Source organism: Leiobunum rupestre, chromosome 11, assembly GCF_980474605.1.
Source record: "Leiobunum rupestre chromosome 11, qqLeiRupe1.1.hap1, whole genome shotgun sequence".
NCBI classification, from domain to species: Eukaryota; Metazoa; Arthropoda; class Arachnida; order Opiliones; family Sclerosomatidae; genus Leiobunum; species Leiobunum rupestre.
Genome location: NC_143394.1, coordinates 46,934,387 through 46,955,564, shown reverse-complemented (window position 1 = coordinate 46,955,564; position 21,178 = coordinate 46,934,387). Strand labels below are relative to the sequence as shown.

The 21,178-nt window shown below is 36.7% G+C and overlaps 1 protein-coding gene across 1 annotated transcript; it reads right to left on the bottom strand.

Moving 5' to 3' along the window:
- Positions 1 to 10: 10 nt before the first annotated feature.
- On the bottom strand, positions 11 to 14,161 carry LOC149923063 (glycerophosphocholine cholinephosphodiesterase ENPP6-like). The gene is made up of 7 exons (XM_090162830.1): positions 13,723 to 14,161; positions 2,868 to 3,227; positions 2,696 to 2,805; positions 2,467 to 2,628; positions 2,246 to 2,389; positions 712 to 826; positions 11 to 640 (listed from the first exon to the last, which is right to left on the bottom strand). The coding sequence occupies exons 1-7, from the start codon at positions 13,964 to 13,966 to the stop codon at positions 378 to 380; spliced, it is 1,398 nt and encodes a 465-aa protein (XP_090018956.1). The 5' UTR covers positions 13,967 to 14,161; the 3' UTR covers positions 11 to 377.
- Between the last annotated feature and the right edge of the window lie 7,017 nt (positions 14,162 to 21,178).

Here is a 21,178-nt window from a genome sequence, read left to right as displayed (position 1 = left end):
AGTCTTTGCGTAAACAATGTAAATATGAAGCCAATGTGGCTGTATTTATTACAAAACTTGACGAGAAGACGTCAACAAAACAAAAAAATTAACACTCGTATAACAATGACGTTTTGACGGGTTGAGAGCTATAATGGATTATGTGAATTTTCATCGCGATTTTAAATGTTTTTCTTTCGAGCTCTTATAATAGTTTTTTTAGCGGAGGACATTAAATAAGTTCATTTTCCAAACATTTCCGCGCGATTACGTTGTTAATTTTGGACGAAGAGTATATCCTAGTGCCTCGGGTCTAAGGAACAGTCTCTTAGACTAACAGCTGGATATCGAACCAAAATATTAGCGATACTGCAATGGGAGATATCTTAAGGACAAGATCACGATGACTTTTTACGAAGGTAATTTAAGAGTAAAACGGTTTGAGAAATCCACCATATAAACGCGAATGACACGCTGTGTTGGGACGGTCCAGAGTTGTCGCCGTTATCCCGAACCGACGCGGCTTGTGGCGCGTCGAGGAATTCGCTAACTCTGTCCCAGGAACCATTGTTGGGTAATGGTTCGACACCGAGTAAGTGACAAAATAGATTATAGTGGTCGACCATCTTCAATCCCTTGGATACGTGGCCTTGCCTTATGGCTGTAAAAACAGATACGCATTAGAACCGTTTTATTCGAGATACCTTATGGTCTAAAGATCGTAAATATTACATGGTCCTCTGGCGTAGAAGATGGTTCTCATGGTGTGAGCTTTTTCCGGATCGTAGCCGTGGAAGCCTTTGAATAGTTTTCGGTAGACGGGTCTCATTTTTTCGCTGTCTGAAATCTACGAATGCTTATTAATTTTCGTATAATTATTAGACAGGTTAAACTACCCCATTAAAACGTGTAGGAGTATAGGTTGTACATAATAAACGTACGTCTTTTTTCCTACACGTTTTTAGCTCTGGTTTAATCTGTATAATATTGTAAATGCAGTTAGAAAAAACTGAGCAATTTTACCAAAAATCGTTAGCAAAGATGCGACTCTGCACAATTTCTTAAAATTTGCACATCATTTCAATTGTACAAATTTGAACAACAAAAAGGCCAGCTTGGAACATATTACTGACCAAATTTAACTAGAAACGCTGTCTAAAAAACCCGATCAACTATGAATAAAAGTTTGACTAATCACAACATCGACCCAAGTTTGTAAGGGATTGACTTAGGACAAAAGCTATCCTAAGATTTAGCAGAAACCCTGGCCAGGATTGAGCGGCACAAATTCTTAACAAAATTGTCCTCTAAAGACCAGAAAACATCTAAATACTCCAAATAGAAGTTCGTGAAAGCCTTATTTCTAGGCGTTTGCCGATACCAAATACATATCAATAACATTTAAAACTACCTTGTCGTACGTGAACACAAATTCAGTTTCCAAGTTTTGCAATGAATACTACGAACACATTTTTCGGTGGGGCGTTCTTCAAGAGAACGTTTAAGGTATATTAAAACGATGTGCACTTGATTACTTTATTAATTCGTTATAGAAGATATTGTTCGGTAAATTTTTGTCACGTGATAGACTTTTTAACTAGTTTCATCATGAATTCGGTTTGGACCGAATAAAGTTGAATTTCATACATTGTTATTGTATTCAATATAACAGCTTTTGGATTTCAATTTCCGAATTTGTATCTACCTAATTTTTAGCATAATTTTGGAACCAAATTTGATTCACCATTTGCGTAATCCGCGTAGTTTTGGTTATAAACTTGGTAGGTCACCTTCAGTGCCGAATTAAGGACTACTTACAACAAAAATAAGATTTTTTGCTTATTTTACCCAAAAAGTGTTTCAATTTGACACCAAAATTTTTCCATTTTCCCAAAGTTGATGAAATTTACCTAAATGTGGTCCAGATTACCCATTTCGTGATTTTAATTTTTTTTAAATCCCGTGCTTTTTTAAATGGAGATTTGTTTGTTTTAAGTGGTCAAAAACATTTCCGGTTGCCATGGCAAATCGAATTTCATACATCATATAGGTCTGCATTACGCCCGACTTTGAACAAAATCAGCAATAAACACCTCGGGTACTCTTCTTGTTAGTGGCGAGGGCCCCACCTTCTGTAAATGCGGCACTGGTCACCTTACGATTTTGGTCTGAGGAAATTATTATGATATTGCGTGCAGATTTGGTAATTAGTGTGCTAATACGGATCACGTCTGCTCAGTTTTTTCAAACAGTTTGTACCAATTACTTTTTTAATGAATACACCCTCATCGGCCACTAGAAGAATGGGCAACACCAAGTCGTTGTTTTTCAAGTGATATTTCTCGGGAATGTCCTCTTTCTTATAAATATGAACTCCCTTTATATTGGCATTCTTTAACTTGTGGAACAGCTATTAGTTGGGACGTCAAAAATAAAACACCAGTCATGATTTATATTCTAGAACGGTAATTGGTGAACACGATTTACTTTGTCTTCGCGACCTTCAATGGGGAGGATCATAGTGACGGAACCTTTATCCAGCATCCATTGGATGTCTTGCGTCACGTTGTAATCGTCCAAATTGACGTACGTCGTTCTCTTGGGTTCGGTGTCGGCCATACCGTGATCGGAAACCACTAAAAAGTTCAGCTGAAATGGAGCGGCAAAGCATCAAATTATAGCGTTGGTCAGAGGGGACGGTTTAAAGAATAATTACGCTATTAGCTAAGCCTTCTTTTTCCATTTCGTCTTGGAATCGGTCTATGATGCCATCTATTTCTTTAACCACATTCTTCACGTGATCCGAGTCGGGTCCCCTGTAATGACCTATATTTTGGATTGAGTAAATTTTGATTTATTTTAGATGGGAATATTTTAGAGGCGCGTACCAATGGCGTCAACTCCTTCGTAGTAGACGAGCGCCAAGCGATGATCGTGCGAGTTTTTGAACCACGACAATATGTCCCTGAGCGCCTCCTCCGTGTCTTCGTTGTGCGTTTGCCAAGTCCAGAAATTCTCGTACACTTGACATTGCGTGGGTTGGACTCCTCCAATGGCGACTTGACAACCATCCCACCAGTACATGGACGTCTTGATGCCGTTCTTTTCGGCGGTCACCCACAAGGGTTCCGATTTGTTCCACCAGTGCTCGTGCGAGGCGTTTTCGTGGGGGGCCATCACGAACATATCGTCCAGTTGGCTATCGTACATGTAGTTTTGGACGAATCCGTGATTCTCGGCGTATAATCCTGCAAATGGTAAACGAAACTTATCAATTATTCATAAATTATGAATCAAGTTAAAAAATGGTAATATGACCGTTAAATTTAATAAGAAACGCGGTACTTCGGAAGAATATACCTTCGAGGCGATTACAAAATTATGAATAAATTATTGAAGATAGTGGAAAGGGTGAATAACGAGAGGGGAGGGCCTATTAGCCAACTAGGAGCAACAAACACAACACCCCACACAAGGAGAACGCAACCCGTCAAAACTCGTGGATTTTCTTGTGTACGTTTTTCATTGGCTAGACGCTTTAGCGCCTGCTGCCGTTGGAAGGGGAAAATTCGGAAATTGTCTCCCCCCCCCCCCCGCCCGTAAAGCGTTCAGCGTAAAGGCTCGTGACGCTCGTCCAATGAAATTCGTACACAACCCTTCGTTAGCGTGTTTAAAGGCTAGCTGCGTTCTCCTTGTGTTTGTTGCTCCTAGTTAGCCAATTGAAACCTATTTGCTGAAGGGTTGATCATTCCCTGTAATTGGTGTACTTTGTCTGTGCTAAAGTGATTACATCACCAAAAGTGGTTAACCCCTCGCCATTTGCTTAAATGCCCTATAAACCTCGTTCGTCCTTACAACAATTATCGGATTATGTAGCTCAAGCTAAGGCCTACCGAAAACTAACACGCTTCTATAATTAAAACTAACCCTTATTTTAATAAAATAATGACAAATTATTAAATCGTAACTTAACATTAACTATTATAAACGCTCGATTCTTTACTGAAGATGCATATTTTGGAATTTGAGCAGAAAAACACGTTTTCAGTTGTATTTATCACCCTCAACGTAGCCTGGTAGTCACTAGTAGCTTGTCTTCAGTAGCTGAAGTATATATAGTGTTTCGTCTGTGTGAATGAGTTTTACAGGGTCTTTAAAAAGGGCCCGACGAAAAAGATAATAATAATAATAATATTATTAATAATCAGCTAGACTAATACCCTTGGCACCACCTTAGGACCCAGTAATCTAGCGACTTTTAATGCCTTAAACACATGGCCGGGTTAAAATACGTAGGAGAAGCATGCTTTTTAGGGGCCCTTCAAAAGCACTAGAGGTCGGTAACGGTTAATCATTGTCCATGATTAAATTGATTTTTTTTGGGGAAAAAATGTAAACAAAGAAATTTACCGGTTAATATTTTGGAAAATGATTAAAAAACATGTATTATTCGTAAAATTTGAGCTTTTTATCGAAAAAAACGTCATTTTTCCGATTAATTTTACAAATTTATTAAAAAATTAATCGGATAATACAGATATATAAATTACTTGATCAAAACATTTTACGAATAATTTTGATAGCTTTATCTATTGAATAAAAGTTAACCATCCCCGACCTCTAAAAAGCACCCCCTTTGAAAATTCCAGTTCGAACGGCTCACGATAACATAATTTCCCCCGGGCCCGAAATGTTTCTGCAGGTTAAATAGTCGGATTAAACCACCCCTCAAAACATGTACGGGTTACTCAGAAGAGTGTAGTCATAGCTTTAATTTGTACAATCTAATCTTAGCTTCAAGTTATCCCGAGTAGTGGGTTAAACGGCCACACCGGCTTTTGAACAAATTTACCACGTGGTAGCGGATACGACCAATCATATTCTGGAAAAAAAGCGCGGCGAAACTGGTTAAATTCCAACGATGTTATGTCCCTTTAAACTGTATAATATAATCAAAAGTAAATAGGGGGAGAAAGTCTGGCACTTGGGTCCAACCGCACGACGTCTTATTTGAGGGGTAAACTTTTTGGGCTTCGGAAATGACTCCCACCTCGCCTCTTTACATGGACACAAAGGTATCGGTTGTACTCCGCCATGTTGAAAAATAGTCCTCTATAAAATACGTGAATATTACACTTTTGCTTTCGATAACTTGATTAATTTAGTTCCTAAATAAAGTAGATATATGATATGCGACATTAGAAACTAAAATGCGACATTTTAAAAATAATAACACGACTTTTGAAAAGAAAGAAACCGTAACTAGAAAAACGATCACTTAAATCGTGGAGAGCGTGGCGCCATCTAAGAGCAGAGATCGGTACTAATTGGTATATCTACGATGTTAAGGCCTAACAATTTGCAAGTTTAAGTAATAATAAATATAGCTACGAGCTGTTTTTGTTTATTTTACAATTGATATAGTAATTATTAATTAAAATCAACCGTTATCGAAGGAAATAATGGTCAGCATTTGACAGAGAGACTATTTGAAATCGCGAGGCGGTGACATGGTTGCCAGGGAATAAAATTCAAATGCACTATTTCGAGCGTAATGTGCCATCATTATTGGTTAGAAATATCACGTGATCACTAGCTCTTTAAAAAGGGTGTCAAGCATGGTGGAAGGTAAAATCTGAAGGCAGTGATAGACTTTCTCCCCCTATTTACTTTTGATATAATCCAGGGCTCCCAGCGATTTTTTTAAATATTATAGGAATTATAGGAAATTTCATAGAAAATATAGGAATTTATAGGAACATTTTTAGCCAAAAAATAGGAATTTATAGGAACATTTTAGCTAAAAATAGGAATTTATACGAACAATTTTGAAAAAAAAAAAGAAATTATAGGAGTATATTGAAATTATAGGAATTTATAGGAACTCTGGGAGCCAAACGGTTGAGGGTTTCGGGAACACCGGACCTAAGACAGAGCTAAGCTCTATTTAGATGGCAAATTTTTCCGAAACGTTAAGGCTGTTTTCTAATACATTATTTTTAAAATTATAGGAACTTCTGGATATAGCTATAGAAAAACTAGAAAATTTCGAAAATATAGGAATTTATAGGAACAATTTTGTGAAAATAGGATATTATAGGAGCATATTGAAATTATAGGAATTTATAGGAATTATAGGAACTCTGGGAGCCCTGTATAATCCAAAACGGCAAATTGTCTCAAAAATATCTTTGTGAGGTAATCTAGGCCAACATCTGTCCGCGAGTTGAGGCAATGGGGCCCCAGAATGTACTCCATCATTTGATCCGAGTTTCCCGAAATTCAATACTCATTATAAAAAAGCACGTTATATTAGCTGAATTGATAATTGGCGCCGATATTATCGAGTTTTAAGCTTGTTTTCCACTAGCGCGCGCAACGACGCGTTTCTCAGCTTTGAAACGTTCAAACGTTTTTACGCGCGTAAAGAAAATAACATTATGACGCGCGCTAGTGGAAAACAAGCTTTACGCGTCGAAATAGCTTGGGATATATGACGCATCTACGAATTCTTATCGTGAACATGGAGAAGAAAACGGTTAAACAACAACTACGCGTAGATAGATAAAATTTAAATAACACGCTCTATTGCAACATCGTCGACCTCACCTAAAAAAATCCCCGTTAGGACTATTACATATTTTTTTGGGTTGACTTCCGTCGTCACGGGGGTTTGCCCTAGTGAAATCCAGTCCTTACACGATTGCATACTCTTAGCGCTAAAATGGTACATTATTTGCAATTTCCTAATTATTGTGGTTATTATTAAATAGACGAGGACGAAAAATAGTAATTACTCCCGTTAGAAGCAGAATTAACTTTGAGACACGATATTTTTTTATCGCCCTTAAAATGAAAACCATCCGAAAATTTTTCCCAATTCGGCCTCAAAATGAAGATACGTACGGGGAAAGTATTGGCCACGCGATATCGTTGACCTACTTCTTTTACGCGTGAGTTCGTCTTAAATAATGTTTATATTCGGGGATTTTTCGCGAAGGAAAACGGAAGTCAAATTTCTTCGCCAGCGTAACGGGCAGTTTTTTGTCTTAGATTCGCTTTCTAACATTTTCGTAAACAAAGAGGGTTTTTGCAGAAGAAAAACACGTTTTTCGCGCTTTACCGTAAGATGGAAACTAAATTAACCATACGACGTCATAAACAAACTCAGAATTTTTAAAATCTAAATTCAGTTCCTATTTTTACAAATATATAAGTATCAAGAATGAATTCAGTTTTCAAAAATATGGAAATGCGTAGATTCTAAATCCCATGATCATATACTTTCGTTTTTTGCAAGGTACTCTTTTCGCGCAGACGATCAGGGTTGAAAAAAAACCTGGTTTTTCGAAAAAAAAAACCAGATAACCGGTTTTTTTTAGTTTTTATATTACTTTTAAACTGTTTTTCGCTTGTGTTAATTCTTTTTAACTGTACATACTGTTTTTAATTAGCTAAAATTTAATTTGAGTTGAAAAATTGAAGTACCAAAATTATATGCAAGTTTAATAAAATAACGTTTTATTTTCTGGGACTATACCGAGGGGTAAGACAGACTCAGATAATCTGTACATCGAGTTCGTGCATATTTTCAAGAGTTCGCGAGTTCCATTTAGCACTGTCAAAGGTACGGCAGTGTACACCGAGTTCGCAGTGTCTTACCCCTCGGACTATACTTCTTTGATTATCTTTAATATATATATATATATATATATTTTGCATATTGAATCGTTTTATAGACGCGATTATTAATAAATAAACAGTTAACCGAAATTTGTATTATTAATCCATGTTTTGGCGGTTAATTTCTCTGTTAAACAAACACACAAGTTTAGATACTTTATCTGTGCCTAGTCGAATATTATTAGCCAATAATCCACAGCAGTATCGCTTTCAAATGTGTAGCTGTAGATTTTTTTCGGTTTTCAATATTACAAAAGTCCCGCCAGAAACGAAGTTTTAGTTTCGATTATGAACAAATATTTTGGCCAAGTAGACGTTTTTGTTCTAGTTTCATAGTTTTTCGGTCAGAAAATTTACAAATAATTGGGAATAATTTGGAATAAATTGTAGCAAAGTTAAAAAAAACCACTTGGTGTAAGCCAGCCAACCCTGCAGATGATCAGTGGCGTACCGAGGGTATATGGCACTCGGTTAAAAAATTTCAAAATGACGCCCATAAAATACCAAAAATTAAAAAAACCTTTGTATTTTATATAACCTACCGATTAATTTAAGAACCACAACATTAGTCCGTCCTTCTTAAATTCGATTTTGTTCTGTGTATATCATAGATATGAGATATTGTGATCAACTTTTAAAAAACCAGAAATTGTTTTAGATAGAAATCTGAACAACTGAAAAATTAAAATTCTATTGAACGAAGAATCAGTATTATCACTTTTTGAATTAACAATTGGACATTAAAAATAGGAGTGTTTTGGCGCCCCCCTACATGATAGCCAGCTTGGCGCCCGGTTAAATTTTAACCCCCTTAATCCGGGTCGGTGGCCATCTGTTTAAGGATTTCGATTAAACAGCAGACGAACTACGTCAGGATGGTACCATAGGCTAAAGCTATATTTCCATATTATAACGGGTAGTCGGATACCTCATTAGTATACTTTATATCTTTTAGGACATTTCACTGAGGTTTCATGCAGTCCCCAAACTTTCAGCCTAATCGGATTTCACCTTCTTGGGTGGTTTCATTTTGATCCACTTACGAAGTTAGGAAACCGGTCTTCCGAGCATTTCAATCGTAACGAGATTACGGTAAAGTTAAATTTCTATGGGTTCTTTGCTGTATACTTTACAATCGATTGTATACCATCGTGGGCTTCATTGAGTCGAATTTCCTGGATTAAGAAACTAATAAACACGTGCTACAACTTGTTTTTAACGTATTTAGCGCCAATCATCCTAGCTTTCGTTAAACCTGGTGGCCGAAATTAAAAATTCGTTGCTCCAAAATAAATATGGAAGTAATGTTTTTAATGCTAAACAAAGTATACATTAATAAGGTCAATTTAAAACAATTCTACATTTAAAATATGCTGGAAACGTTTTTAAGGCCGAAAAAATATTCTGTTGACGTAAAAGAACGGTTGGATGTTTGGATATTTTTCTTGGTACTGAAATAACAACTTTCAAGAGCTCCCGTTTGGTCCTAGCACTTGAAAGATGTAGGGACGGTATTTATAGATCTTTTACGTCTTATCCATTGGAAAGAGTGTGTTGTCAGATTCTCTGAGATGAGCCTATTCAATGTACGAGAGACAATGAAAACTTTCCAATTAAACTATATTGTTCCCAAATCTTTTGTTACCATTTAATTTAATCCTTTTACTACAATACTTATTAAAGATTACAATAAGGATGCTTTGTGAGATACGGTTATAAAATTATATAAAGTAATGCGTCTAAAATGGTATTTGAGAAATAATTTAAAAATCAAATTTTCATTTAGTAAATTGTTAGTTTAGTCAATTTTATTCCGTTCTTTGCCTAACCCTTTGGTAGAAATATTTTTATTAAACCATTATATGGCAAATTGACACCCATTAAAAAAGTAATTAAAAATTTTAAAATGGCTACTTTCATTAAACCGTTATTTTAAGATTTTTTTTCGCCAAATTACTTTTGATAAAACAACAAAAATTCAAGGTCTCCTATTTATATTCCAAGGATTTCATTATTACGAAACATTTAAATACCAATGCATTAATATTTAATGTTAGCGGGTACGTTTTTTAATTCATTTTATATTTGCCTGAGGTATCTCCTTTTTGGAAACCGATCGGCGTTGATTCATCGAGGAAAAATATTGTTCGAATTTCCCGGCCCCTGCCTTTGGTTTACACTAACGTGGAGAACAAGGAAAAATTTGTTTCGCTTTATCTCTATTTCAAGTTCAGTTTATTTTCGTGATTTTTACGACAAATCTCATTTTATTATGTTTGAATAATTTAAGGTACGGATGACTAGATCGCTTTTAGAAGAGTATAAATATTTAAAAAAACGTATTTTAAAGCAAGTGCCGGCTCTAGGTTAGGTAGCTCTTTTTTCAACAGATGTCGCTAGCGTCGAAATCAAAACAAGATGCTGAAGCTACATTTTGACTCAAAAGGCGGGACATAAAAGTATGCTTCGCGTTGATTGGCTAGTTTTTTAAATTTGTCAATAACTTCAATTATAGTAATTGTTTACGATATATTTTATATGGGATATATAATTTAGGTTAAAGTTCACTAAGTAGAGTAAAAGTGGTCTAAATATAATAATCTATAATGCCTCTCTGCGACGTTATTGTTTCGCTATTTTGAATTTTAGCTTCCGTTCCCATTAATAGATGGCTCCACGCTCTCGACGAAAGTAATTTTTTTCGAAGATTAGGATAGATTCATGGCCATTTCCAATAACACGGACCTTGTCATAATACAGGTGGCAATGATAGAGCCGATGTGAGGCCTATTTCCCACTATTTCAAGCTAGGCTACTCAGACTACTCTTAGCGCCGCTACTGCGATAGGAGTACTGTTACATGTGAAGATATCCATAGATTTCATTTACAGAATCCTTACCCAGTTTGTTAATCTCAACCGCCAATTTCGTCCATTAAAATTCGAGATTAAATTGCATTTATACGAGATAGTACAAATCATTAGGTTTTTCCATTCTAATCGTCTGCTATCACGCCCTACGACTTGTCTTTTACATAATTAGCGCCAATCACCTTTATCTACCGTTAAACCTGGTGGCGGAAATACGAAACTCGTTGATCAACCATAAATATTACATTCTTAATAGTCCTTAAAAAAAGATCATTCATAGCCTATTATAGAGTTTGTGCTGCTACGACTGGACAAATAACTGTTTTGTCTATGGTTTATCTTTATACTTCCAAAGCTAAGAATTTTCTACGCACCATTTTTCAACAGGGGGGCAAGACAGCCTGATATAGGTTTATTTAAGCGCCTATTTTGATGAAATTTGTAAATATCAAAATGGCGTAAAATGTTCGTGGGAAAATCTTAAAATGTTAGAATTTTTAAAGAACGTAAATATTAATTAAAATTCAGGAATTTACAAATTAACTTCCAATGTGTGAAATCTATTTTCGTTAGCGAAACTCTACACAATTTTAACTATTCGGTTTCGCGTTTCGCCAAGTAATGGTGTAAGTCAATCTCCCGCGATAAGGAGAATTTTTTTTATAATATTTTTATTTTTGCATTCCAAGCAAATCTGATTCTACCGTTCGTTACAACACACGAATGTACACGCTTAGATACGTATACGCAACAAATTATCCTCTGAACTTTAAACTTTGGATCGAACGTGGATCGCGTCTATAAACGAACCCATGTTCATGTATGAATTCCAAACAAGAAAATCAGTTAATCTCAACTTGGAGTAATAAAGCATACGGAATTAGCGAGCTGGTGTGGAGTTCGGTTTCATAATCGTCTGGCAACCCCGGCTGGAAATAAGGGTGCAAAAGCTTTTGGCACCACATTTAGCGGTGGAAATAACATTTTTGTGGTTTAAATCGTAAAAAGATGGCGCTAAGAGCGTTTGTGTTTTTGAAAGCGGAGATACACCCACCTAGTCCCGACAAGCACTGATTAAACAAAATTTCATCTACGATTCGCTTACACCTACACACAGTACCCCCCCCCCCCCCCCAAATTGATTTATTCCAATATTTGTTTTTTTGGAAATAGTCAAAATTATAGCACATCAGGGCCGGCGGGCCCCTTTAGGAGGCCCGGGCCCGGGGTACTTTTGCTCCGCTTACTCCCCCCCTAACGCCAGCCCTGTCTGCACACTTTAATACTCAAAGATTTCGAACCTCAATGAATTACGTTTCGACAAGTTGTATATAACGAAATTTTAGAACTAGCTTTATTTACGCGTTATTTTATTTTTTACAATGAATATCAAAATACAAGCCGGATTTGTTTTTCGGGGGGGGGGGGGGAGGACCAAATTAAATACCGCGATGGTGGGGTTTTGACATTCAATACACACTAAAAAAACCTATAGCACCTGCCACTTCGAATGGGATGTTTCAGCTGTTTTTTGGCTCAGTTTTCGCAATTCATTGAACCAGAAAAACATTTCATTTCACTCTGTTCATAACGGTATCGGATTCGTACTTTCAGAAATTAACGGGAAAATATTCGAGAAAAATATCTTAAAATTACAGAAATAAAAAAACGTGCGGGATTCACTCCACCCCGAACCGATTCATTACGCCCAATTAAAGACTATTATTTAGTTAAAAGTTTGTTGATCCTTTCACCAAATGCTTTCACGGTGAATTAAAAAGCTAGTGGAGATATTTTTCTCACAGTGGCTCCGACCAGCTTTACAGAGCGCTAGTGTTTTTTACCTTATTCCAAGTTTCGGGCTCATTGTAGAATCGTAATTTCGCGAAAGGTTAGCGAACAAGGGTGCGAATGACACTTCGGAATGTCCCATTATTATTAACAGATGTGATTGGCAATTTCTGGCCTCCGTTATTTGGGTTGTTACGTCTATAAATATCTTTACATTTTAAAGGAGACAAGCTTTTTCGTCGGCACGAAAGTAGTCTTACAATGTTTAAGCAAGTTTAGCCAATTCATGGCCGTCAACTAGGATTTGTATCAATATTTAATCTAAATTTCGTTAGTTTTTATGAAAATTTTAATCGAGTGGTTTCAATCGAGCGCGACCTTCGGGATTTCGTGGAAATGCGTCCTATCTTCCTCATTATCATATATCAAGGACGAACATCAATAATCCCGAGGCGATCGTAAATACTTCAGAATTAACAATCGCGTATCTCTCACTTTCCCTGGAGGCGAATAATATCCCTTTCCTAATTGAGCCTCAAATATTTTGTCCCTTCTAAGAAAGGTTAAATATTTGGCTTTTGGGTGTCTAACAAGTCTGGAAATTGTAATTATCTCAGTACGAGATCGTTTTCGGTAACCAAATAATTAAAATATATATTATCGTTACAAAACTTACTACTTTTTGTCACTTTTTGTTTTTGGTAAATACCATAAAAATTAACTACTTTTTAGAACCTTTACGTAAAGAACAGTAGTATTCTCTGCGAACTCGGTGTACACTGCCGTAGGTTTGACAGTGCTAAATGGAACTCGCGAACTCTTGAAATTATGTACCTTTAACAGTGCTAAATGCACGAACTCGGTGTACAGATTATCTGAGACTGTCTTACCCCTCGGTCCCACCTTGGATATATCACTTGGAAAAAAAACTTACTAGCAAATGGCTTTAGCGACTGCAGCGTCGCTTCGCCGAAGTTAGCCGTGAATTTCCGAAACTCCCGTAACACTTAACCTTCTACAAGCTAGAACCCGTAACAAACACTTGGAAAATGCACGCGGAACTATAGAGTGATATATCCAGGTAGGAACTACTATTATTTATCCAAGGCCCCACTGAACTAATTTAGAGGGCCCAAGCCGAGGCCCAAGCTCATTTTTTTAAAGCAATATAATTAACAACTGCTAAAAATTAGTTGACAATTTGTAAAACAAATTCTAAAACCGCCAATATAGAGATAATTGTACCTACAGGTTGGGATAAGTACCAAGATGGCCAGAAAGAGTTTCCCTATACGTATTTATCATTTGATACAGTTAACTGACCACTGTAGCTTGCACCCACTGGTAGGGATAAGTACCAGTAACGATAAATGTTTAGAAATGTAATATAGAGACCAACCTGTGACAATACTGTACCAATTAGGATAGGAGTTGGACGGAAAGATGGGCTCGACGTACTCGGCCCTGGATCCGTGTCGGGCGATACGGGGGAAGCCCTTCAATTCGGGGTCCCTGCTCAGGTAATCGTACCTGACCCCGTCGACTAGTAATATCAACATCTTTTCTTTGGTGGGGTCGTGACCCGGATGACCGCTGACCACTACGACGCCCAAAGTCAGCACGCACAAAGCGCGGAGATACATGAGAGGTGAGCGGAAATGACAATGACGCGATTAGTCAGACAAAAGCCCACAGTTCCCCGTCCGCGCTCGCTAAACCGCGAACTCGATCTGAAGTGAAAATTAAAAGGAAAAAATAATAACGAATCCGCGTGTTTTCCCGAAAGCCAAAAACGAACGATACACTACGCGAAAGCGCTATTCCACCCAGCACCTCTGTCGAAGTCTCTCTCTGTCTATTGACGCGCGCTGCATGCTACTAGGACTAATTCCCTCCCCCCTCCTTCGCCCCCCCCCCCTCCCCCGTCTCTCTGAGCTGAATCGAAGCAGCACGTGCGGGGGACGTTTGGCTCTTTCTGATTGTTGTTGTTTTACCTTTTTCTAGCGCCTTCCCTCCTATTCAACGCGAGGGCTTGTACAGTATCCTGCTACGAATCTCGTATGTATTAGCATAAGTAAGAAAATAAACATAAGTATGGCATAGAATTCGGTTGCGAAATAGGAAGTTTCCGAACCGGAAACTCGTCCCTTCCTACTCTTTCCGTTGGCAAAATAGTTGGTTAGTTTGATGGAGAGAAATACGAGCGTACACGCGTTTAGGTTTGAAATTCGAAAATAACTAACTTCTGAAATGTTTATAATAGTTATTTTTATCTTCCGATTCAATAATTCATCATTATTTTCCAAAAGTAAGCGTTATTTACACTTTTGAAAGCATTTCAATTTTCAATAGGCTTTGGGCATCCTCCAAATACTAGGAGCAGTTCGCGGAGAGTTGTCAGTCCGTCGGTACTTAATGGCTTACGTTGTCATTGGCGAAACAGACTATCATTAAACAAATTGCATTGGATGAATAAGAAGCGAGGGGCTAACCACTCTTAGAAAGTCTGTACACCGGACTACGCTAAGATTACCACTGCCAAAGGCAGGGACTTCAAAGATTACGCGTAGTCCCATTAGTACAGTCAAAGGTACGGCTCTGTACACCGATTACGCGGAGTGATCAGCCCCTCGATAAGAAGTGTCATACTTATGTTTATTGTGTTGTTTATGATATTAGCAGTATCATTGTGGTTAGTAACCAGTGTGTTCCGTATTTCGTAACATTGTTTCCGATGACGAGCCAGACAGTTAAGTTATAACACCGTTTGATTCCGGTCGTTTTTTTCGACCTTTGTCTAAGGACGAAAATATCTACCCTCAAGTAATTTCGTACACTTTTTTAATGCATTTATTATTATTTTTTATTACTTTACATTGCATTGCATTTCATTACATAATTTTGTTTATTTTTTTAAATATTTTACTTTATTTTGAAATAATTTTTATTTAAACTATTATTGAGAAACAATTATTTTGATTAACATAATTTTATCTACTGCTACAAGTCCTCTAAGAATTTTTTTATTAAACTTTTTATAGAAATTCCAGTAGGTGTACAATTCGCATATGTACACTACTAATGTACTACTAAAAAGCGGTGCTAACTAGCTTTTGCTACGAAACAGCCGCAAAGTTTACTAAGCCTCATAGGCGGTGTAGTAAAAAATAAAATTACAAATTAGTAGAAACGAATAAATCATAATTGGGTGGGAATTTCTTAGTTTCAGAGTTGAGTTTGTGCATTGGGTGAATAAATACCACCTGAGCCCCTAACGTGGACTGATAAGAACCCCCTGACCTCACCCTAGCCTAGCTCGGGCCAGGCCCGGATTGGCTCCTTTGGGGCGCTCGGCTAGAGACTGAAGAGGGGCCGCCTTACCGGTGGAATAAAAATCTAAATGGTTATTTGTTTATAGGTAAACAAATAACGTTAATTTAAAACGTCAAACGGGTCTAAAGGCCCTTAAGGAAAAATTTATTATAAGCAATTTGGGGGCCCCATGAGACGGGGGCCCTCGGGCCCCAACTACGTTTCGACACGTTCCGGTCTCCTAGACTTTAGTGTTAGAAGCCCCTCTTGACCTTTCTCTAATCTAACGGATCCCATTACCTTTTGGTACGTTCCGGAACCTATGCTGAAGCCTACTCAGTGTACTTGTTAACCCTCCCACGGAATTTGAGATTCAATCCATTTAAATGGCTTACAATATCCATTTCTTATCTGGCATGCACGAGTTCCTTTGACCTCCATCTACTCATTTGAAAATAAATAAACATTAGGAACGATTTAGACTGTTGGTGATTTGGTCCGCCTAAATTATATTTGATAAATGGCTGTCGAAAGACCGGATGCCTTAGAATGAAGCGGCGGCTCTGTTTAGCCTATTTCCGGACGGGAAATCAGGTCCGGACTGAGACGTTCTTGCTTTGTATTGGCAAATAGAGGTCATTCGGAGCCGTTTCGTCATTTTCGTTGGCAGCATTGTCAACGCGTGGGCCACTTTTTACGTAAACAAAGGTAAACTCCCCTCGACTCCCCCTCACTTTCAACCGGGCCTTCTTACCAAATATTGCGAATTATATAGTAGCCGATGGGTAAGTCACTCTCGGATGACCTGTACACCGAGTTAGCGTACTTAGTACTGTTAAAGGTACGGATTTTAAAGAGTTCACGAACTCTTATTAGCACAGTCAGAGGTAATGGCCAAAGCTATAAGCTAAAAAAATACTGGATTTTCGTCTGTTATAAACTTATAGGGCTACAGAATCGTTTGAATTTTGAGGATGTAGCTACTGAATCACGCGATTTGAATTTTGAGGATGTAGCTACTGAATCACGTGATTTTAATTTGGAGGGTGTAGCTACTGAATCACGTGATTTTAATTTGGAGGGTGTAGCTACTGAATCACGTGATTTTAATTTGGAGGGGGTAGCTACTGAATCACGTGATTTTAATTTGGAGGGGGTAGCTACTGAATCACGTGATTTTAATTTGGAGGGGGTAGCTACTGAATCACGTGATTTTAATTTGGAGGGGGTAGCTACTCAATCACGTGATTTTAATTTGGAGGGTGTAGCTACTGAATCACGTGATTTTAATTTGGAGGGTGTAGCTACTGAATCACGTGATTTTAATTTGGAGGGGGTAGCTACTGAATCACGTGATTTTAATTTGGAGGGGGTAGCTACTCAATCACGTGATTTTAATTTGGAGGGTGTAGCTACTGAATCACGTGATTTTAATTTGGAGGGTGTAGCTACTGAATCACGTGATTTAAATTTGGAGGGGGTAGCTACTCAATCACGTGATTTGGATTTTGATGATGTAGTTACTGAATCACGTGGTTTTAATTTTGAGGGTGTAGCTACTGAATCAAGTGATTTGACTTGTCGGAAAGCTACTTGAATTTCGGACCTTTTAAGCAGACTCTGCGTTTTAGCAAATTGTCAGCTTAGTAAACGAAACATAAGCATCTAATGAAGTTTTCACGTTGACCACCACGTGACTCTGGCTAAATTGAAAAGGCTAATTGCGCTTAATATTTTGTTTTCGATTGGAAAATTTCCCAAAATTTCATAATTTGCAATTATCAATTATCCAATTCTCAAGACATTTTGTTATTGTTTTGGTCCATGACCCAATGGAGTTTTTTATGGAAAATGAAATAATCCACAATGATACGCTCAATTAAATCAGTTTCAATATACGAATACGAAACCATTTATGGAGAGGTACAATGGCAAGTTCCAACCAACTTTATTATTCAATTTTACGTAAAACTTGTTCAAAACTTCCGCTTTAAGTTAGTTTCCTTTGTAGTTGAGTTTTTTAAAGAAATTCTTTGATTATATACGGTACTAATCCCTACGGTTAAGAACGTATATGAAAAGGGTCTTAACCCATAAACCCATAATAATAATAATAAAATCTTTATAAGATATATGGTTGGTTTAAAATGACCTCTTTCTAGAAAAATTGAGGTATTTTGTGAAATAATAATATTAGGCTTTATTAATACTACTTAATGGGTCAGAAAACTGGTTGTGTTTCAAGAAATGTTCCCGTTTCAGACTTAGCTGTGATATTTCTGAATATCTAATAAAGCAGTCTAATTGATTCTACGAGTTACCAGTGCCTAAGGTCCGAAATGACATCCATCAACGAACTAAACAATTACGCTATCTTTAAATTTATACAAACTTCGATAATGAAATTCTAAAGCGTTACTGTCAGCTAGGAGCAACAAACACAAGGAGAACGCAACTAGCTTTTAAACACGCTAACGCAGTGTTGTGTACAAATTTCATTGGACGAACCTTTACGCTGTACGTTTTACGGGCGAGGGGGAGACAAATTCTTAAATTTTTCCCTTCCGACGGCAGCAGGCGCTAAAGCGTCTAACCAATGAAAACTGTACGCAAGAAAATGCACGACTTTTGACGGGTTGCGTTCTTCTTGTGTGCGGTGCTGTGTTTGTTGCTCCTAGCTGTCAGGTACATTTTTTTTAGAGGTTTTCAAAACCGACCTAATAAATAAATCGAAGTTTTTTCAATTTCTCTTCCGTATGTAAAATTTAATTTTAAATATAGTATTCGTTAGTGTATTAAAACACTCTATGGAAATGTTCTATTTATATATTACAAACAACGAGAAGCCAGTTATTCAAATAGAATTCGCGTTTGAATAGTTCAATAAGAGTTTTATTTTTAGATTAATATCAATAAAAAACCCCCATAGAATAACTGTTGCATTCGTTTGGAAATCGAAAGTTGTACGAACATCGCCCTCGTCTTTTGGGACGTTAAAAAACGATGAAAATAGACCTTTTTTTTTGTTTCCTTGCTTCGTTGAACAATGCCTAAAAAGGAAATTTATTTTCGATTCGATTCGCGGGAACGTGCGACCGCGTGCTGATTGTTGTACTACTCTCGAGGTTTATAACGTTTATTTTTGCGCTGACTAATATTAAACTAAAATGAGTTTATTTATAGAGCCTATTTGATGATACACTGATTACGTTTAAATGAAACCCCACGTATATTCTTTCAGTTTTATTAAGTTTTGGATGGGCAGTTGTATTAATTATATCTTGTTTAATACTGGTAGTATTTTTGTCACGTAATGTTGTTTACAATGTAGGATCATTATTATCATAATGTGGTAAATAGGCTTGAATAGGCTTGATTCCACCGCAATACTTCGTCTCCAAAGACTAAAAACTGTATTTTACCCACGAGAGCTTTGGCCCCAGCACACTAGACCTTAAAACCCAGTTTAAGTCGATTTGAATACCAGTTTTAATCAATGAAATTGAGATAAATTAGCCATGAAAACTGGTTTAAAAAACTTTAAATCTAAAGTGTGACCATGGCTTTTTGTGGCGTTTTACAATAGGTCTTTGTCTTGAAGCTAAAGTTAGCTAACGATGGAGATTCCTCTCCATTGTTACTTGGAAGTTACACACAGCGCCAAGTTCGTTTGCGGCGTATATATGAACTACGTAATTAGCACAGTAATATTTATGAGGTTTATAGTGCCTTTAAGACTACCAGAAACCGGAAGTGCTCGAAAACGTTGGTGTCATTGGTAATTCTGTAATATTTTGCCTACTTTGTCACGGTTTCGAGTACTTAAATATTTTTACCTTTCCTGATAAACTATCAGAGATAACATTATTATGATTATTTACATCTACTATTCGACGCTTGTTGAAAACGAGGGGCGTCGAAATTGTTGCCGTTAGTGAATAAACAGTTACACCACGCTTGGCGTGTGTTCAAAAGGAAGGAAACTTAGATAAAATCTTGAATTTATCATTAGAAATTATGCAATTCAAAACAGGAATTTCGCGAAATGCTAATAAAAAGTCTAAACAAAGTAAACTAATTATTCCTTTGTGTTTAATAAGTAGTTTTGTTATACTTGGAAAAAATATAAAAATATTTTAAAATTTATTACTAATAAATTAATTTGTCAATAGGAAAATAATGTATTGTAATAAGGAAGTATATAAATAGAGGATCGTTGGCTACTTCCAGTTAAAGGGAATATAACCACTATTATTTCTGTAGCGCACCGAAACGTTTGGAAATTTGTCCGCTCCCTCCTATGGCTTATAACATTGTTTTTAACTTAACTAGCGCCAATCCTCCCTAGCTTCTTATAAACCTGGCGGCCGAAATGCTAAATTTTGTAGATCCAATATGAACATTCATACCCCCTTTAAGGAATAGTATTAATGACTATGAAATAACGAATGGCAAGTGAAATTGACTGACATTGATCAGTCTGATTTTCTTTATCATATTTGTAAGAGGAAAATATTCACCTGTTCCTAGAATTATCGCGCGTTGCATAATTTGGCGAAATTTGGGTTGTCAATTTAACCGCTAATAACTGGACGTTTTTTTGTTTTGTAGTACGTGGGGGAATCCTATCAAGGAGGGTAACGAAGAGTAAAAGGTAGAAAGTGGAACAAAAATATTTTAGCTGGACGATGACCGCGTTGCTGGTTAAACGACCTCCTAGCTGTTGAGATTTCGCTCCTGTACGTAAGAATTTTAAGAAGGGTTTTTTTTCATTTACATCTTTAGGGACGACCTCAATAATGAAGCTCGCTGAACGAGATTGTCGATCGCGAACACACATTTTTAACGCCTTCTCGGGAAAATCAGTTTTGAGACGAACGGGTTTAAGTCTTTTAATTTATGGTTCGAATAGTATAAACCTCAATTTCAAACAATCGCGGTTTCTTACTCAATCAGTTTTTACCACTCTTTTCTTAATGTTTTAAGCGCAAAAAATTCAAATATTTATCTTCGCGGGGAGCTTCGTTAGTTATTATGGCTGGGAATTCTGGTTTTAAGACGTATGTGAGACGCTGTTTTTTTTGCTCCCTGGCTCCATCTGTTTTCAAATGTATTATTATATGGGATAATTTATATGCGGGATGCAAGTTTGGAATTGGTATTGATTTAAGAGGAATTTTCAAGAATGGAAGCCTTAAAGTTTGATCCAGGAAATATATGAAATTTAATATCAAAACACGTAGCAGTCAGTTTTTATACCAAATTTCCGTATATTTATTTTTTTAGCTTATACTTATACTTAAAATTTTGTATTATTATAAGTAATTTTGTTCCATTATAATTTGATTGGTTTAGTATAAGTAGTGTCCATAAATGCATTGGAATGTTAATGAATAATGTGAATATCGGAAAGTTGGTGTTTATTTAAATTTAATCCATTTTATATAAAATTTTATAGTATATTAATGTGATTATCTACAATTTAATAGTATTTTAACATTCTTGGCAACATTAATATCTAGGTAAATTTGTTGTTCAAAACC

What these genes read in the sequence shown, in the direction of transcription:
- LOC149923063 (XM_090162830.1), bottom strand. Translation starts at nt 13,966, where the DNA reads ATGTATCTCCGCGCTTTGTGCGTGCTGACTTTGGGCGTCGTAGTGGTC. An exon ending in CGAAGGAGTTGACGCCATTG is followed by an intron (nt 2,806 to 2,867) that starts GTACGCGCCTCT and finishes TCCAAAATATAG; the next exon opens with GTCATTACAGGGGACCCGAC. An exon ending in CTTCTACGCCAGAGGACCAT is followed by an intron (nt 641 to 711) that starts GTAATATTTACG and finishes CTGTTTTTACAG; the next exon opens with CCATAAGGCAAGGCCACGTA.